At 43.5% G+C, this 20524-nt stretch overlaps 2 protein-coding genes across 2 annotated transcripts; both read right to left on the bottom strand.

Annotated features, from left to right (window-relative positions):
• Positions 1-9125: 9125 nt before the first annotated feature.
• LOC103709644 (S-adenosylmethionine synthase 4) lies at positions 9126-12688 on the bottom strand. The gene is made up of 2 exons (XM_008795094.4): positions 12562-12688; positions 9126-10700 (listed from the first exon to the last, which is right to left on the bottom strand). The coding sequence occupies exon 2, from the start codon at positions 10698-10700 to the stop codon at positions 9510-9512; it is 1191 nt and encodes a 396-aa protein (XP_008793316.1). The 5' UTR covers positions 12562-12688; the 3' UTR covers positions 9126-9509.
• A 4741-nt stretch (positions 12689-17429) lies between these two features.
• LOC103709711 (transcription factor EAT1-like) lies at positions 17430-19689 on the bottom strand. The gene is made up of 3 exons (XM_008795196.2): positions 18629-19689; positions 17903-18322; positions 17430-17815 (listed from the first exon to the last, which is right to left on the bottom strand). Exons 1-3 carry the CDS (start codon positions 19364-19366, stop codon positions 17720-17722), a joined length of 1254 nt encoding a protein of 417 aa, XP_008793418.1. The 5' UTR covers positions 19367-19689; the 3' UTR covers positions 17430-17719.
• Between the last annotated feature and the right edge of the window lie 835 nt (positions 19690-20524).

The following is a 20524-nucleotide window of genomic DNA, read 5'->3' as shown; positions in this document are numbered from 1 at the left end:
CGGCCCCCCGTAGCGCCTCCTCGACTAAGGTCGGGATGCCCCGAAGGTCGACCGTAGAGAACCAGACTCCCTCGACCTCGGGAAGCGTCGCAGGTCGACAGTGCGTACCCAGACCCCTCGACCTGACGAACGATTCCTCGACCAAGGTCGGGATGCCCCGAGGGTCGACCGTAGAGAACCAGACTCCCTTGACCTCGGGAAGGCGCCGTGAGGGGTGGAAAGGGTGGCTCCACCTGGGGCGCCACGAAGTGGACCCCCAGGAGCGGTCGACGATCCCCGATCCCCGAAGCGAGCGATCCCTCGACTAAGGTCGAGATGCCCCGAGTGTCGACAGTGCGTGCCCAGACCCCTCGACACTTCGGGAAGACGGGGTAGTACCTTCGCGGCCCCCCGTGGCGCTCATCACCAACAACGGGGTAGTACCTTCGCGGTCCCCCGTAGCCCCCCCTCGACTAAGGTCGGGATACCCCGAGGATCGACCGTAGAGAACCAGACTCCCTCGACCTCGGGAAGCATCGCAGGTCGGTAGAGCGTGCCCAGACCCGCCGACCTGACGTATGATCCCTCGACTGAGGTCGGGATGCCCCGAGGGTCGACCGTAGAGAATCAGACTCCCTCGACTTCGGGAGGTACCACAGGTCAGCAAAGCGTCCGCGGACCCGCCGACCTGACACAAGACCCCTCGGCCAAAGTTGAGGTGCCCCGAGGTCCGACCACAGGGTCTCAAACTCCCTCGACCTCGCAAAGAGCTACAAATCAATAAAGCCTCCCCAAGCCCTCTCAACCTCGGCGGGTGCTGTCGGGTCCGTGAGAAGCCCGAGCCCCCTTAAAGTCAAAAATGACTCCGCAGGTCGACGAGGAAGGGAAGCAGCCTACTCCACCATGCGAAGCATAACTCTGAGAATGAAAGAGGTACATTCAACTGGACGCCCTCCTTGTCAAATTTTATTTACATATTGCTGAACGGAATCTTAATGTTGAAGCCTTATCTCGCCCCAAAGTCGGGCCTCTCTAACGGGTCGGCTTAGGATCGACCTCCTAATTACATTATGCATGCACCGTTCGTCAAGTCTCCGAAACTGGTACAGAGGATTTCATAAATTAGTGCCCGACTTGGCTCTTCGACGTAAACTCCTACGTCCGGCTAAAAAGTGGTCCCGGCCACGAATGCGCCAGCCAAACACGGGTACCAAGGCAATCTCTGGAAACCCCAGCCTTGCTCACCGAAGCCTCGGCAGAGTCCGAGAACAATAACTACGAAAACCTTCGGTAATAACCTGCCTATTGGCCCGCGCTCCCTCTGAGGAGTTTGGAGTTAAGTTCGGAGACCCGACTAAACTCCCCGATTAGCGGCACATACAGACCTAGTCCGGTCTTAGTTAAAGGGCTAAGGCCCGACCTCGACACCTTGGGACTTCCCTAAAGGCTAAACGCGATGACCTCCACGTCTCCCAAATCCGAGCTATAGGACTTAGGGAAATTTTCTAAAAAACTCAAGACTCGGAGCTCCTCTTCGTCGGGATGACTGGAACCCGAGAAGGCTAAGACGTAGCCCGGGAAGAAGGGCAACTTCGTTAAGCAGCCCGGAAATTAAAATGCAAAGCTAGGCCATCGAGGCTGTTCGCTAAGGCCCTGGCCTCGGTCACGACAACAGAGGGAAAGATGAACACGGAATGGCAAAAATACTTTTTCATTAACAAAGGGCCGGAAGGCCAATTACAAAATTGGAAGTCGGCCGCTCAAGGGCCGACCTCGGATACAATGAAAAAGAAAGAAAAATACGCTAAGTCCTAAGCGGCGGGAGCCACATCCGGGGGGTCGTCTGGCACATTGATGACCTCAAGACCTTCCTCCGGAACAGGCTCGGGGTCGGGAGCAGGAGCTTCGGGCGCCACCCCGTCGAACCCGAGGACCCTCATCCTGGGTCCGCCTCACAAACCAACCTCGGTAATCCAAGAGACACCGCCCCCGCTATAGTCGCCTCGAAAGACGTAGGGATATGGACCCCATCATTAATTCGCCGAACAAAGTAACCTCGAAACGCCCAAGGGCGCAGGTCCTACCACGAAAATTCCAAGAAACATGAGGGTGCGGACGAAGTTCGCCCCCCAACTTTAACGATGGACTTTACTTCCTACGTCCGAGCCCACAAGCCGCTCGAACTCGGAAGTCGGGGGGTAGTGTTGGGGGAATAAGGTTTTTCCCCCAAATGACACGAATGCCCCAAAGAAGCCGCACAATCGTCGACCCTGGAAGGCCGAAGTCGGCACCCGAACTCGGAACCTCCGACCTAAGAGAAACCCCAATGCCCGAGGCCTACTTTTGTCAGCCACCTACTACGGCTATACGTCTCCGAGGTCCGGCCAGAGACCGTACTATGACGCCCCTCCGGCATTTATTGCGCATGACCGCTGTGATCCTCCGGCACACTCCACAATAAATATGGATCTCCAGCTTACTCCACAATAAATATGGATCTCCGGCTTACTCCACAATGAATGCGGATCTCCGGCTTACTCCACAATAAATGCGGATCTCCGGCTTACTCCACAATAAATGTGGATCTCCGGCTCACTCAACAATTAATGCACGTGACTCCTGTCATCTACGGACTCCCAGCTCTCCACGGCAAATAAGCCCAGCAGAGTCTAGTCAACTGTGATAAGTCTCTGATCTCGGCCATACCTCCGACACTGATGCAATAAATTCGCCTGGTAGCGTGCTAGTTCGGGTTGTACAACGCCCTCATCGCCGACATCAGTGCAATTATTCGCCTGACCAAGCGCCGACCTGAACGACATGCCGAGCCGTACTACGGCTTCGCCCCGTTACATCGCAGGTAAACCGACCCCCGGTCTATAAAAGGGGGTTGGAAAATCGATACTGAGGACACGCACCGTTTACCTCTACTCTACACGATTTGCCCCCTCCCTGACTTGAGCGTCGGAGGGCCGGCGCCGGGAGACCCGGCCACCGGCTCGTGTGCAGGCACCCAGACGGAGGACGCCGCCCACTGTCGGATCGCCGCCCAGCCGCGGGAATCAGCCGCTCCTTCTCGCCGATCGCCCCAGACGGAGGACGCCGCCCGTCGACGAACCACCGCCCCACCGTGAGTAACCACCTCCCGCTCCCTCTCCTCGACCGAAGATTGCCCCCGGGTCCAATTTCCAGCAACAAATCCAATCTACCGAGTACCAACTCAGCAATAAACCAAGCCAATAATATCCTACATCAACTAATCCCCTCTTTGTGGGTATAAAAGATCTTCAGTTACTGTGTGGTTCCTACAGGTGTTGGGCGGGACTTCGACAAAACCGAAGAATGTGTGCGATCTATTACTTGTGTAGGGGAGTCTTATAATAGGTTCTGGGTCATCCTCTGATAAGAAAGGTAAGTTTACGTCCTAGGTAAACTGCGAAAGATACAACCCTGACAGCTCTTTATAGAAAATTATTGGGCAAATCAGATTTGCCAGCTCAACAGTAAACGAAGCCAATAATATACTACATTAGTAGGGGATGCAAATGGGTCAGATAGAGTCATAAGTAACTCCAACCTAATTTCTTGTTTGGATCCTAATTTTGGATTTAGATCCGATCCGATAGAAGATTGAGTCGGGTCAAATCGGGTCCACCGCTATAATTTTTGATCCAACGAATTATTCGGATCGGGTCGAATCCATGTATAACCCGGATCCAATCTAAAAAATTCGAATATGATTTAGGTCAACCTATCTATGGCTTTAGAACTTATGTTGCACCCCCTCGGGTTGCAGCCAACGATCCTAAATAATTTTACAGTACGGGTCGAATCGTAGGATTGAAAATCTAAAATTATCGAAATTTCAAATGAGTCGGGTCGAATCTGAATTCAACGAACCCAGATCCGACATGACCCAAACCCGTGGATCCTCCAAAATAGATCGAGTCAGGTCGGATCAGATTATGGGTCAACCTGATCTATTTGCAGCCTTATTCATTAGTTGATCTTTTTTTGTCGCTGTAAAAGAACTCTGGTTAACATATGGTTTCTACAAGTGCTAGGTAGGGCTTGGACAAAACAAATATTGTGTGAGATCTATTACTTGTGAAGTCAACTCTTATGAGGGCGTTTGGTAACCCCAACAGGATCACCACAGTGATCTAAGATTCCGGCGATCCGAATGCTGGGGTGATTTGATCCCCAGTGACCTAAGATCAATGTGTTTGGTAGGCCATGATCCAGTAATTAAAAATCTCCGGATATCCACGAGTAAATTGTTTGGTATGGTATGGAGATCCAAGATCACTCACTACATAATACCACAAATACCCTTGATATATCTTAGATGGATTTTTTATGTATTTTTAATTCTCATGAATTAAAAATATAAGTCAATATACTAATTCCTATAATAGCTCCATAATTTTGTCACATATTCTACTTTTAGTAGCCCTTATCATATATTTATTAATCATAAAATATATATTATAATAAAATATCAATATATTTATCGATATATTAATTATTAATATATTCTATAAAAATATATTTATTACTTCTATAAATTATTAATCTTATAAAAATATGTTATTTTTCATTTTAGAATTATTATTTTTATTTATACTTATAATAGATTTTCTTCATATTAATAATTGTGGAATGATTGATAATACCCCAATTTGATTTTGATGAGACCAAAGCATTTAAGTATATTTTATGTTATACTAATGAATTCAATCTAGTATCTCAGGCAAAATTTGTGAGAATCTTCTTTTGAGTGCATGTGGAAATCAGTTTAAGTCAAAGGCTGAAACTCGAGTCGACTCCGGAGGATTACGAGTCGACTCCAAGTGTTTCAGATGTTCTGGCACAGGCTCGAGTCGACTCCGGTACACTGCGAGTCGACTCCGACTGAGAACAGACAGCAGGATAGAAAGATGAATCTCAGACCCTGTCACCAAGTCGACTCCAACGGTTTCGAGTCGACTCCGATGCTTACCGAGTCGACTCCCGACAGTTCCGAGTCGACTCCAAGGAGTAACAGACAGAAAGATAGAGAAGTGATTTCTGGACCCTGTTACCGAGTCGACTCCAGAAGAATTCGAGTCGACTCCAACGTTTGGGGAGTCGACTCCTAAACAAGCAAGAGTCGACTCTCAGAGGAAAGCAAGACTAAAAGTCAGAGAACCAACTTCGGGCTCTGAGAGCCGAGTCGACTCCAAGACGATCCGAGTCGACTCCGAGGCAGTTCAACTCCAAAGATAGAAGATCAGTTTTTGGGTTCTGAGAGCCGAGTCGACTCCAAGATGATCCGAGTCGACTCGAGAAAGAAATGCAGAAAAATAGATCTCTGGAATTCTGAGAACGAGTCGTTTCCAGAGGGCCGAGTCATCTCCGGATACTGGCGAGTCGACTCCAGGTTTGGCCGGGTCGACTCCAGAACGGGACATCACTTTAATTCAAATCCTGAACAGTGGGCGAGTCGTCTCCAGTGAAGCATGAATCGACTCCAGCAACAGCCGAGTCGACTCCAGATCGAGCGAGTCGACTCCGATCCCAACGGACACATTGTCAGGAGTTGCAGATTGTGCAGAACGGCCACAAATTGGTGTCTAACGGCTAGTTTTCAAAGTGGACTGCTTAAATAGTCAGAGTGAACAGTAATAGACATCAAGAGAGAGATTCCATTCAAAGCAAAAGTGATTTCCACCTACCAAAGGCTCTCAAGAGTAAATACAAGAGAAAGAAGGAAGAAACGCATTGAACTCCATCCTACAAACTCTGTCCTTCGCATTCAAGGCTCTCCTTCTGACATCAAGTCTTTAGCGCATTCAAAAAGGAGACTCTGAATTCGAGAAGCCCCTTCTTCCACTTCCAAAATCTGTTTGAGGGCTTCTAACTCTACTCTTTTCATATTGTTTAATATTTGCTTATTAAGAAGCTTTCCGTGTAATTTTCTCAAACTATTTTCTTACTTGATTCAATCAGGGGATTGAATCAAGGGTTGTAAGGTTTGTTGGTGAGCCGAGGGTAAAACCAACGGTGTAAGGGTTCGATTGTGATCCCGGAAAAACAATCGAGTAGTTCTAGTCGGTGAGCCTGTGAAAACCGACCAAGTTCGTTGTGATCTCGTAAAACAACAAGTTGGGTTGTGAACTTGTAAAACAACCGGCCGTAATCCGAGGGATTATAGTGAACTCCCAAGTGTAGCTTGGGGAGTGGACGTAGGAGAAAGGGTTAGCTCCGAACCGCTATAAAACCTCTTGTGTTTGTGATTAGTTCATTGTCTCTTCCATCCCCTTCATTCACTACATCTAGTAAACTAATTAATCTTGCAATAAGTTTAATTTGTTACTCATTAAGTTTTTATTTGCAATAATTACTTAAAACCCAATTCACCCCCCCCCCCCCCCCCCTTGAGTTGTCTTCTTGGGCAACAGTAATTATTTTGATTAGAAAAATAAGGTAAATAAAAGTAATATAGTAATATATTAAATATTTTCATTATATAAATATAAAATATAATAATATATTTCTGCAGAATTTAAAATTATCCTTCAATAATAATAGGATAATAATATGATTAGTAATATATTATAATATAATATATCATTAATATAATATATAATATCAACATAATATATATATATATATATATATATATATATATATATATATATATATATAACATTAACTTAATATATTGATGATATATTGATATATCATTTTTTCTGCTAACTTGAGAGGTATTTTTATGTTTAACTTTCAATCCAGAATCACTGCTCTGGGTGATCTTGGATTTCCGACCTCAAGGACGGGTATCCCATCGTCGAGTTGGAGGGTGATTTGAAGAGTGGAAGTGATTTAAGATCACCGCCACGTAGGATCACCGTGGTGCAACTAAACGCAGTGATCTCATCACCTCCACCCACATCACCCTTATCCTAGGACGATCACCCCATACCAAACGCTCCCTATAGGTACCGGTTCATTCTCCAAGAAGAAAGATGATTTTACGTCCTCATATCAGCCCATGAAGGTGGAACGCCAGTCATCAGATGCGCATTCAACTGTGTACCATGTCTGAATCCCCTTGGTAAATTGAGAATTTCTCACTTGGGCGAGAAATGGATGCTCATTATTCTAGTTGCAAGAACAAAGTAGATCAAACAGGCCATATTTGTCAAATGGATGATGATGGAAAGCAAGTTCTTTGTCGTCGATAGCTCCCTCCCCAGCCCCAACACCGACAATAGTGGTGCGTCTCCATCGCAGCACAAAGCAAGGTCTTTGTCACCGACGGATTTTTGGATCAAAACAAGCCACATTCTCCTTTGGAATTGATAGAAAAGACAGAGACAGCAGAACAAATCTAGCAGCATTCCATCCTTGGCACCAGCTCAATGGCCCCACGTGTTACAATTTATCTTGCCTGTACCAACAAATACAAGAGTCCATGGTCCTGCACAATTAGGGATGCTGCAATTCATGCTCAATTGTCAATACTTAATCTCTCTTAGGAGGAGTAATGTGTGAAGAGAGAAGCAGGATAGATTAGAGAGGCTGACAGATGCTACAATAACAAGGATTTCGGGAAAAAGAGATCCATTAGAAGTCTATTTCAACAAATTTCATAATTTTGGAATTATGGGACCAAAGGATGGTAATCAAAGACGAGCGCATGATTAATAAGACTCTCAAGAACGAGACAAAATGATTTGCGTGGTGCACCACCGTGTGGTACATATGGTGTAGGGTATCATTTCTTGCTATGAACTCCATCACTGGTAGTGGAACAGTGTGAAAACTAGTAAAGAAAAATTACAACAAAGAAGTTTATCTCGAAGGCTTTTATTGGATGGGCGACTCCGGTAAATTTTGTTGTTTTAAGGCAAAGGCATGTGACATGCATGCTATCTGCCCTTAATAAAAGGTAGTCAACAACCAGACTTCCACCTGGAATGAAGAGGAGGAGACAACTGAACCAAGCCCAATCTCAGGTCACCGACAGTCCAACCTGCTAAGAATTTGAAGATGCTAATCAGTGGAACAGGAGAAATCTCAGATCACCGACAGTCCGACCTGCTAAGAATCTGAAGATGTCAATCAACGGAACAGGAGGACTCGTGCCGAACCATTACAGGCAGTGTCGTTATGATCCACTTGAGCTTTTCTTCTGTAATTTTTGTGCGAACAAGCCTAGCTGAGCCAAGCACTAACAAGCCAGTCGTTGAGGCTCGGCTTAAAGCTCATTTCAAGCCTAAAACCCAACATCAAGCTTTAGTTTGTCTAGAAAAGATTCACACTTAGATCATGACTAGATTTGAGCTGTTCACAAGCTCTTAGATCCATTACATACCCTAACAAATAGTTCCACATGTGTAGAGTCCCACTATGAGCACATGCAAGTTAAGACTCCAAGAGGTTTTAGTGCTTTCAGAAGTAAATAGGTAATTGTTAAAGGGCAAAGCTTCAGCTATGAGAAAACTTTCAGAATTTGTGGAAAATGTAGAAAATTCTTCAAAAAAAAGTTTAGGAAGAACTATCTTAAGAAGTAAATAATGGAAAGAAAGAAGCATGCAACAATGAAGCAACTTTTCGAATACCTTTGTAAATAAAAACTAAGAAATTAATATTTGATCCAAGATTTTTCCTCAAATTTGTCGTCAATAATTAGTAAGTAAATCAGAAAATATCAGACTAGTCAGACTTGGTCTCTGTTCTTTTGTAACCTAAAGTATTTACAGAATCATATGGCCAGTGAAAAGCAAGTGGATCGTTCAAGAACTAATAAGCAAATACTGTCTCGCTGGCCCAGCTCTTCAGATGTTTTGAAGGTGCTCTCCATTGCCTTTGTCTGAAAAGGCCTGTTAACAATTTTTCCCTTACCAGAATCTGGTAATGAAGCAATCCTATCATTGTAGCTCCTCTCTTAGGTCCACAGCAAATAATTTTTTTATAAAAAAAAATCTAAAAGGGGGAGTGTTTCGTCACCACTGCAGTGCAGGAAGACGGTAAATTTGCCTTTATTCTTTGATAAAAGAAAAGGAAAAGAAATACTATGAAAAGGGACAAACTAGTCATTTGGTTCAGTAGATCTGGAATTAGATCACAGCAGTTTACTCTGGCCAATAGATAATGTAGTTTCTCTCCCACAATAATCCATGTGGAAAGTATGAGAAAAGAGGAAATATTGTTTCTTTTTAACTTAATACTTTGCTATTACATGTCTCCAAACAGCTCAGAGGCATTCCTCTCCACAATGTAATACACCTTTTCTCTTCTTTCAGAGAGCTCAAGACTAAATAGCAAAGTTGTTACCACACATAATAAATGGGTGGGACAAATCAAACAAAAAGGGGACAACTAAAATCTTGCGTTACCAAACACAATAAATGGGTGAGACAAATCAAACAAAAAAGGATATCTCGAAACAAGCACCCTTTGAAGATTAGGACCAGAAGAGAGATGGCAGCAGCAGACACAATGTAATTGTTGTGACCACGTAAACGTAGACACAGAGTGATCTAGGCGGTGGGTTTCTCCCACTTGAGGGGCTTCACCACCTCCCAGGTGAAGTCGGAGTCATCCCTGCCAAAATGGCCGTAAGCTGCTGTCTTCAAGAACCTCCCATTGCCACCCCTTTTCAAGTCGAGGTCGATGATGATCATCCCAGGCCTAAAATCGAAGTTCTCCTTCACAATCTTCAAGATCTCCTTATCAGGAATCTTGCCTGTGCCGTAGGTATCCACAAACACTGAGAGAGGCTCTGGCACGCCAATGGCATAAGATACCTGCACAATGCAGCGGCGAGCAAGCCCACTGGCAACAATGCTCTTGGCTGCCTGCCTTGCAATATAGGCGCCACTCCTATCAACCTTGGTGGGATCCTTGCCAGAGAAGGCACCACCACCATGAGCTCCCCAGCCACCATAAGTATCAATAATGATCTTGCGGCCAGTGAGGCCTGCATCGCCATGAGGCCCACCAATGACGAAACGGCCAGATGGGTTGAGGTGGAAAATGGTCTTCTCATCAAGGTATCGCTCAGGGATGACGGGCTTAATGACATGCTCCTTGAGGTCAGCAGCAATCTCATCATTGGTAACAGTCTCATCATGCTGGGTCGAGATGAGGACGGTGTGGACACGGATGGGAATCATGGCGCCATGGTCATTGTGGTACTCAACAGTCACCTGGGTCTTGCCATCAGGCCTCAACCAGGGGCAGGTGCCATTCTTACGAACCTCAGTGAGGCGAGCACCAAGCTTCGTCGCAAGGACGTGGCTGAGGGGCATCAACTCTGGGGTCTCATCAGTTGCGTAACCAAACATGTGACCTTGGTCGCCAGCACCGATCTCCTCGGGGCGCTTAGTGAAATGGCCATGGACACCCTGGGCGATGTCAGGAGATTGCTGCTCAATGTTGACAAGCACCTTGCAGTGATCGGCATCAAGTCCAACATCATCGGATGTGAATCCAATCCCCCGGCAGGTGTCACGGACAATTTTCTCATAGTCGACATTGGCCTTGGTGGTGATCTCCCCAAAGACCATGACCATGTTGGTCTTGGTGCAGGTTTCACAAGCAACCTTGCTGTCAGGGTCCTGAGCTAGGCAAGCATCAAGCACAGCATCAGAGATCTGGTCGCAGAGCTTGTCAGGGTGTCCCTCGTTCACAGATTCAGAGGTGAAAAGGAAGGTGTCTGTGTTGGCCATCTGCAATAGACCAGCAAAGATCATATTAATATCCATGGATGCATAATTAGTCACTCTGAAACACTGACTGCCATCTATCATAATTCTGTTACCATAGATTACATGGACCACAAAATTACATATATAAACAAAAATCATAGAAATACTATATCCGTTTTCCATCCTCATTTTTCAAAGCACTTCAACCACATCTTTATGAGCAGATGATGACACACTTGTAACATATATCTAACACAATCCAAACAAATTCAGATTAAACTACAAAAATAACTTCTGATATGCTTTACATGCAGTTCACTGATTTTAGAATCAAGTTTGAATATTGACAAGTAACAAGAAACTTCATTAGAATTTCTGAAAACTACAGGATGAGAGCTGTTCATGACTGAACACGATAAGTAAACTGTTCAATATCAATCAAGGATGCATGCCCATAAGAAAGAATTAATGCATATACGAGCAGTCTGAGATGATTCTGTGCATGTAGCTCATTCACCAAGATAAGAAGGAACAAAACAAGAGTATAAACTTCAGGATAATCTTTTAAAAAAGATGCTTCTACTAGAAGATTAGTGAGGAAGAAAGCAAATCATTTGAAAGGAGCACAAGAACTTCCAGAAGAATCTATAAAATCAGGAATCAGAATCACATAATATAGCACAAATTAAATTACTTTGATTTGGAAAGGATCCAAAAAAACTCTAAGCACAACATAAAGTGGAGGGCAGATCTAGGTTGAAGAATCTCAAAGCTTGTAGGGGACGAAGTAAGAATTAGGTACAAATTCTAAAGAAGCATCTTACAATGGAAGGTCGGCCCAGGTCTAACAGCTAAAAGGTGACAAAAGGCAATCAGCACTAATATGGAGCAATACACATATAAGTTCATGAACGAAGAGTAGTTAACAATAAAGGACTATAAAGATTCCTAAATAGGAATCACACAAAGGCATGTAAATCTAGCCAGCAGGCAGATCTGACTACAACAAACTCAAGCATGTAGCCTGGTGAAGGGGTTGGTTTATTGTAAGGAGGAAAAGCAAAATGACAGAGCATCAAACAAAGGTAAAACCCAACTTGCTGAAATAAAAGATAAAAACTTTAAAAGCATACAACTTGCAGGTAACGCTGAGATCTAAAAATTTTAACACCAAACATTTTATTGAAAGAACTATATCCAGCAAAATTCATCCCAATGCCCCAAAATCCAAAGAATCAAGTTAGATCCATAGATCCAGCCAATAATAAGCAAAAAAAATAAGACACGAAAGCTGTGCCAACAATCTACCCCGGTTTCAGATTGAACCAACATCAAAATCCTCAAGTTCACCCAAATCTAAACGACATTACCATCTTAAAGAGAACAATCATGGTACAATGAAAAAGACAATCTTTCCGCGAAATCTACACAAATCTAAACAACAATGATCCGAATCGGAACCTATCTGACCTACCTAATCTCACTTCATATGAATCAAGAGAAGCCCTACTAGAAAAATACCTAATTTAACAACAAAATACTCAAGATCCACCCATTTCCAGACAGCCAAAAACTGAAATCACTGAAAGCCACTGCCTGTACCACATCCAGCTATTTCAAAAGAAAACGCACATAAAGCGTCAAGAAACCACATAGTAGCACTTAAACAACTAAATGCACCAGATCTAGCCATCTCAAGTTGCGGGGAACCCAAAAAATAGTCAAAAAAATCACGAAAAAAAAAATCTCCATGGAACCGTACCAGGTCCACTAACAAAGATCCCTCAGAATAGGAAAGAAACATGAAGAAAACCCAAGAAATCAAAGAACAGAACTCATTGACATGATCTAAATACGAAGAGAGAGAACAAGATCTCCTTACCTTAAGAGGAAGATAGAGAACAAGAGAGACCCCAAAGAAACCCTAGCTTCTGCTGCTGAGTTCTGGCTTAGGGTTGGACGCAGGGGTGCAAGTAGAGGAACCTCGTACTTATAGACGAGCGGCGCCCTAACGACGCGCTTTGGACTGCAGTTCCGAAGTGAGATCCAGATCTGACCGCCCGCGGTTCCGTCGGTCGCTCGATCTCGACCGTCGGATCCAGAGGCCGCCCCTTATTTGGTCGTCGTCGGTGGCGCGTCACCACCAGTTGTATCCGTACCAGCCCACCCACCGGGCCGGGCCCCACCGCGATCGAAGCGGGCCGGACGCGGCTCGGCTTTATTGGCTCCGAGAAGCCAGCCAGTTAATTGGGCCCCACCTGGCATGGACCAAATTATACTCTAGCCGTGTGTCAACATTGGCGTGCCTACGAAGTCATATGGCCAATTACATATACATGCACATGATTAATAGGGCCATATAAAAAAAAATTAGGTGGCTGATACAAACCATGTAAGATATAATTTCTCCTAATTTATTGCTTGGCACTATTATTTTGTGACATTTGTCTATGTGGACGCAGTCTACAATCATATTCTTATTCGTCCTCAAAGTGAGATAAAATTATTTTTTTTTTCCAAGTCTAGCCTTTTTTGTTTTAATTAAAATTTAAGTCCATAAGTTGCTTGAATTTGTCAATTTCTTAGGATTGAACCTATCAAAAGGTTTGAAACCTGTCAATTTCTTGAGCAGATTATTTGTCAAACCAAGTGGTTGGATCCAAACCATCGATAACCACCTCATTGCAACTATATTGCATAATTTTCTAGACGACCAGTCTATATTTTATATTTTATAAAAGAAAATTCACCATTGATAGTGAACGAAAGCAGATAGTTGCTACTACTTCATGGTAAGGAACCAAGCTAGCTAGTTGACGGGTATGTGTTTTAATTATCAAGTTACTACTCTCTTCCTTCATTTTCTTTACCAACATGTATGCTTTTAGATATCTTATATTTTAGTTATTGAGATTGATCTTGCTGTTTATCTTTAAAAAAAGATAATTATCCAGGGATTTTTCTACTTACCAGACATGAGTCTAGCATAAATTCTTGAACATGGTAATTTATATGCTAAAATAAAGGCTTGTTGATAGCTATGTCACTGGATCAGGTATAGGCCGGATTGGCCATTGTTCGTGCCTATTGTGTATTTACCTCGAGTCAAATAAAGTTACAATTTTTTTCATATAAATCTTTTTTCTTTTACCAATGAGGATCTATGGAAAGTTATATATATTCGATTGATTCAGGATGAATTTTACCCTTATCTATATCCATTTCAAATCCACTATAGGTCAGATAAAATCCATCTTATTATAATCAGATCGGATCAAGTTAGATGCCAAGCAGAGTAAGTTGCCTCCTCTATTTGTTCAATTTTTTTGTTAAGCCGATGTACCTTACTTTTTTTCTTTTCTTTTTTTTGACAAAAAGCAGAGCTCCACCTACTAAGGAACTGAAACACAAAATAGTTAACCTTATGAAAAAAAAGGTTGATAGAAAGGAGAAAGTACAGGAAACATTCAGAACAGATCGAGTGTCGTTTCTTCTCCTAATTTACATGCTTGTCGAGTATATATTAATTAGTATATAAGACCATAACTAGAAAATCTTGATGTCTTTGTATAAAATTCCTTCCCATAGACTTCGGGATTTAACTAGGATGATTATATGAGCTCTACCTACATGGAACCCATTAGGAAAAGTAAAAGCCTGGATAGCATTAAGGCTTAATAAAATGCAAAGCATAGCAATTGCTTCTGAATTGACCCATGATGAGCTGGTAGAAGTTAGGTGCGGTAGGAGAATATGACGTGGATTAAAAATCTCGTATGAATAAAAATTACAACAACCTATTACTATTTATTTTCAAGATTTTTTATATTTAATATTATTTATAAGTTTGCATTTTTGTAGACGAGGAAGCTAATATATTGAAAGTGGGCCACTTGAGCATGCCTCAACACGCCAATTCAACTTGCTCACCATCTACTCCAGCAAGAAAATAAGAGCGTTGATTAGCCTCTGTTAGGTAAGACGCCAACTTGAAATTGTTTCATGTGTTTCTCAATTTTTGCGAAAGTCATGAGCCACTAAAAAAGTTGATGCAACGATGATGTATTGGTGATGTCGATTGCAAACAAGCAACTATGGAGTAGGTCGGTGGAAAAACCACCGAGACGTTTCTAGGATAACACAGAAGTCTAACTAAATTTACATGTAACCAAGAAAGTCGGCTTAGCCACCCTTAGACTTAGTAGTTCTACACTAATATCTTCATGAAGCCAGGGAATGGTGTGTCACGCCCCTGCCTCTGCGAGGCACGTGAGGTACCTAGTGCCCACGTGGGGGCCACATGAGGGGGGAACATGGGGCTCCCCTGCCAGATATTGTCCGGTTCTGGAGCTTCACGCAAGCGTCCTTCACCCCTCCCCGGTTTTGTTTTCCACCCAAAATGCGTCTGCAGGATTTGGAGACACCCGCCTCATATGCGCAGGCTCTGGAACGAGTCTTTCCGATGTGGGATTATTGGGTCTCATACCTCCCTCAATCTTCGTTGGAAATAGCTTCATTAGTTTTGGGTGGTCGCTAAGGCTCGGAGAGTGTGCCTCGAGAGGGATTCTTCTATGGTGATCGACTGGATTCAGGAAGTGGATAAGTACGGTGACAGTCATCCCCTCATCCGAATGTTTCGTAGACTGGTTTAGAAGTTGAGAGATGTTCACATATCACATGCGTTCAGAGAGGCGAACAGTGCAGCAGACTGAGTCACTTTCTTTGTCACCCGGCACTTCGGAAAGTTTCTATAGACATCGGCGGTGGACATACCCTAACCCTTGTACTTTTACTTTCTCTTGATTTGACAGGTTGTACTTACGTTAGAGCTATATGAATTGTCGTTTTCATAAAAAAAAAAGGCTCAGAGCAACATGCCGCTGCAAAAGCGTTGCGGGGTAAAGAATCGATAGGAGCATGATCATCGGTAGAGACAAGGGTAACAGAAGCGAGGTTGTTGAGATAAGAATTGGTTGTACCTTCTTGGTCGAAAAGTTGATCTCCCCAAAAAGGCCAAAACTTTGAACACTGATCACCATCAGCTGCCAGTGGAATGATAGAACCGAAACAATGACCCTCAGCTTTAGCCCTTGTCAAGGAGAACAACTAAGGCATGAGAAGAAGGTGCTAATTAGGTGTCTCAACTGAGAGGGATGCAGGGATAAGTCCGCAAGCATGAATCCTCTGCAATGCATGGTTTGCATTATAGAGTGAGAATATCTATTAAACAAGGAGGTCTTATGTGTCATGCATGACACATCGCTGATCGTAGCCATCCATCTCTTGATCGAGGGCATCGAGCACTACATAGAATTCTGGCTCTAAGTTCACACCTCCCTTCCTTGCAACTTGGGAATAATTAGTGCTTCGCACCAGGAGGATAGGGACTGGCATTGGGAGGGAAGAATTAGGGTGTTCAACACAATAATGCAGTTTGGGTTCGGCCAAAGGGTCCCTAGGGTGGCTTCCCTACCTATTTGAGGCTACTCTTGGCAGATTTGGTACGGCCTGACCCTAACATTTGCATTTAGCCTAAGTCCCATCGGATCCAGAGCTTGTTTGGGTGCGCATGATCATTTGAGCCAACCAATCTAGTCCACAATCATTTCAAACTATTAAGGGTTCGGACCAGAGAACTTCAATATGGGTTAGCATATGTGTCCTCCGTGAGTTTGCTCAATCGTGAGTGAAGCTTCTTTGGAGCTTTCAATGCATTTAAGGGTTTCATTCTCTATGTCTTCTTGATTATCACCATTAATAGTGGGAGCTTGATGCTCCACTAGCTCTATTGCTCACAAGCTAATTCCTCGTGTCTTTTTGCCACCCATGTCTTATTCCACCTTAGCCTAGTGCCACTTTTAGATCCTGTTTCGATGTTTCTATAGGATTGGATTGAAAATTTCATAGAAATCCAACCTGTTGGCCCGTATAACTTGGCCTTCTAAGAGCTATGTCCAAATCCCAGTCTTTGGGCTGCAAGAAGGCAAAAAAATCCATAAAGGTCCTTTTATCTTCCCACATGATTTAGGCTCGAAGGTGTTGGGTTGATAGAGCCATGCTTAAATAGGCAATTCTGCAAAATTTTCCACCCAATCATATAGGAATATTTAAATAGACTTTTAGAAGAATCTTCTTTCTTAGATTTGAGAGGAGAGACTGAAATCCACTACGACCTATATTTATTGGGCTAGGCCAAGTTGACTGGCACACAAGCTATCTGACTTTCCCAATTCCGCATCTTGAGCTGCGATGAGGTGGCTGCCGATGCTCTATACGTAGTGGCTAAGACGATTTTATGATCACTGGATGGTTAAATATGTTTAAATCAAGCAAAGTTCTCCTACATCTATTCCTCTTATAGACAATTCTTGTATGCTTATAAATCTAGTTTCTTTCCTCCTTAAAGCTCAAAGAAATAAAATTTTCATGCGTATACATTTTGCCAAAATGAGAAATGGTGAAACTGAAAATATAAAAATAGTTATACAATTGCCAAATTGCTTATAATGGATCCCCGTGGAAATTAAAGGAGCCACTGCTTCATGGCTTGGATTGTGTAATATATCATTCTCGCAATCTGTGGTCTCATTCTTTTCATCTCACCATTTCCAAATTTCAAGATAACATGTTATGTGTGTGCTCATGCATGTTTCGCATATATGCATGTATTTGTGTGCATAGACATGTATGATATAATTCTTGTATATTTTTTGCTACAGATGGTGACTTGAATAAAAGGGTGGTATATAATGATACTTTTCTTTGAGGGATATATATATATATATTTCAAACACTCAATGTCATTAACTTGTTGTCTTCATCTCAAGCAGTTCGAGAGACTAGCAACCAGCTTACAAGACGAGTAATATGAGGGTGCATAAATAAATTGTACTGTAGTTGTAATATCAGAGCCCTTCTCTGAAAAGAGATTCCGAGTCTTACCTGCCAACTTCTATCCACGGTACTCCTACCAACTCATGCATATTCCCTTCACCCAACTTTGAAGCAAAAGCTTAAATACGATATTTGAAATCCAAACCCTAGAAGCTAACAGGTAAAGGTGGGTATGGCACATCCAAAACTTCAATCAGCTTCTTTGCTATCGCACTTGCATAAACTGAAGAACCTTCATGGATCTGCATGGGAAACCAATCCATGCTTCACTAGCCAAAACAAGAAAGCAAGATGCTATGAAGCAAAACAGAAAAGATTATGGAACAGACCTTGGTGTTGAAGATGAAGATGTGAGAATCTCCAATATTTCCACCTGACAAGTGGAGGAGCTCAAGCTGCAGTTCATCCAGGACCTGCGACACAACAACCAAGCAATCCATCTTCTTACGCTGAGTTAGCTTGATATAAACCTCATCCTCGATGATGCGGACATCCACAAATGTCTCCCTAGATTTCCTTTGGATCCATGAGCTCCTCAGAGATCCCCTGAACGCACGATCTCCATCATCTATGAAAGGTTTTATAGAGGAGCTCTCCACATCTCCATCTACTCCATCTCCCACGATCAGTTTCTTGCCCCACTCTCTTCTGTGTCTTTTCTCTGCAACCAGTATCTTGAGCTCTTTGACCGTTCTTAGCAGCTCATTTATGTAGTCGGTCGCATCGGCGATGATGCTGGCTCTATCTTGCTTCAAATTTAACATTTTTTTTTTTGCAAAAATTTTTGAAAACCTCATCAAAAACAACAAAATTTTCTGAAGAAGCTAGCAAATACGTGGAGAAGAATTGATCAAATGGAAGGGAGAAAAAGATCAACAAGCATCGTAGTAGAAGTTATAACTCATTATTTTGCATGCGCTAATTATATTTGGAGAACAGATTGGATGAAGAAGGCGAAAGCGAAAGCTTGACATGAAATACTGCTAGCAATTTTTGAGAGAGGCAAAATAGAAAAAATAGAGCCGATTGTTGAATAGGGTTGAAGTCTGATATACCTTGGTCGAATCTGGTATCAGCGACTTGAGATCATCGTATTTTTTGGTAATCCTTTCCCTCCTTTGCTTCTCATTTTTCAAGCTCCCAGCCTCTTCCACCTGTCTGGAAACTCCTTTCTTCCTTTTCTTATCTGACTGCTGTCTCCCAAGCTGGCCAGCATAGCCATCCTCCAACTCACCAACCCCATTTGACCCAGGAAAAAACCCAGTGTCATGGGGCAGCGAGTTGAGGACATCTTTCACAAGCGATGGCTGGCTGGGGAAATCCAAGTGCACCATCGGATCGTGCAAAATGGTCGATCCTGTCGACGTGCTGTCTGGTGGCAACTCGCCGAAGAACATATCGGCTGTATAGTGGAAGTTCCCAGGATTCAGCATCCCGATCACCCAAGGATTCGAGGGGGTGGTGGGATCAAAGTAGGGTTGGTTGTTGTTAGCTTGCATGAGATTGGTGGTGGCGATATCTGCTCTGGGGTCGAGACCTGGCTGGAAGTGGAGATCGAGTCCCATGGCAGAGTGGGGGTGGTGAACGTTGGGATCTTCATGAAGGAACCTGAAGAGCCTCAGTTTCTCCTCCAGGTTGTTCCTGTTGCCGCTGCTGCTGCTGCTGCTACCCCCCATGAGTGCGAGGTCGGAGTGACTTATGGTGTTACTCTGAGAAAGGCCACCAAAAGCTCCTGCTCCTCCTTGGATGCTCATGGCTTCATGAGGACCGAAGTACTCAGACTGGTGATGCATCGTCTAGGAAATGATGTCCCTTAATTTGCTGGCCTTTCTCTACATCAAAAAGGAATCGAAAAACTAGATCATCAGAATGGATAACTTGTCTAATTAGCTATATAAAGCTTGCAAACCTTTCCTTGGAAGCGCTTTTAGAAGGGAAATCAGCAGAAGGCCAACTACTTCTAACGAAAAGGATATGAACAAGAAAGAGTTGGGTTATGTATCGATCGCTGGGGTATGCTTTGGAACCATTACAAGAATCACCCAAGAGCTAAAGCCAAGAAGAGACCCATTTGGGTGATGGCAATGTTTATCATTTGTGAAGTCGATGAGGGGAGGAGGAGGAGGAGAGGGAGCTTATAAAAGTGGCAAAAGTTGATATGGAGTGGAAGAAAGTTGTTGGCTTCTGGTGGGATGGAAGAAAGAGAAGAGATCTCCCTCCCTCCTCTCAGCTGTGCCTTGTGGGCCGAGAGAGAGAGAGAGAAGTTTGTTACTGAGATTCCCTTTCCCTTCTTATGGGGCCCACCTCCTTCTCTTTCTTTCCTTGTGGGCCCCACGTCGCGGCAGTGCAATCTTCCGTATTTCCGGTACACCGCGTGATATTATATGGTAGCGGTACGAGCCTCAGCATTATTATGGAAAGGTTGGCCCTTCGATATTTAGCCATATATATTTCCATCAAAAAAAAAGTTGGCCTATATAGCTTTAGTAGAAGGAAACGGGGAGGGATCTACGTTATGGTGATGGTTCCAGTTTGGACATTGACTCGTATTTAGAACAAAGAAAGAAGTACAAATGGCTGTCGGAGTCTAGGATTAAGGGGATGAGTTGGGGCAATATTGGCCCCATGATTGTGGCCTCTTGGTGATGAAGGGGTTGTGGCACATGTATCATGTATCATGGGCTTTATATGGCTATGAGTTTGTATACACCATAGTGGTTCTTGAGGGTTGGGTGGAGAGGGATATAAGGTGGGGAATTGACAACAAAGGGAGGTAAAGTGTGATGGAAATTTACCAAGTTATAGCAGACAGGAAATTGGGTATAGAAGGTGATGGAGGACAGTGAAAGGAATGATCAATATAAGTGACACCAGAGACCTGGTGTTTGTAATCTTGATAAATCTCTCTGCTATAATAAACCATTACTCAACTTGTTTAGAGATAAAGTCTT

Source organism: Phoenix dactylifera, chromosome 13 (assembly GCF_009389715.1).
Source record: "Phoenix dactylifera cultivar Barhee BC4 chromosome 13, palm_55x_up_171113_PBpolish2nd_filt_p, whole genome shotgun sequence".
In the NCBI taxonomy this organism is placed as follows: Eukaryota; Viridiplantae; Streptophyta; class Magnoliopsida; order Arecales; family Arecaceae; genus Phoenix; species Phoenix dactylifera.
This window is presented reverse-complemented; position numbering and strand designations above follow the sequence as displayed.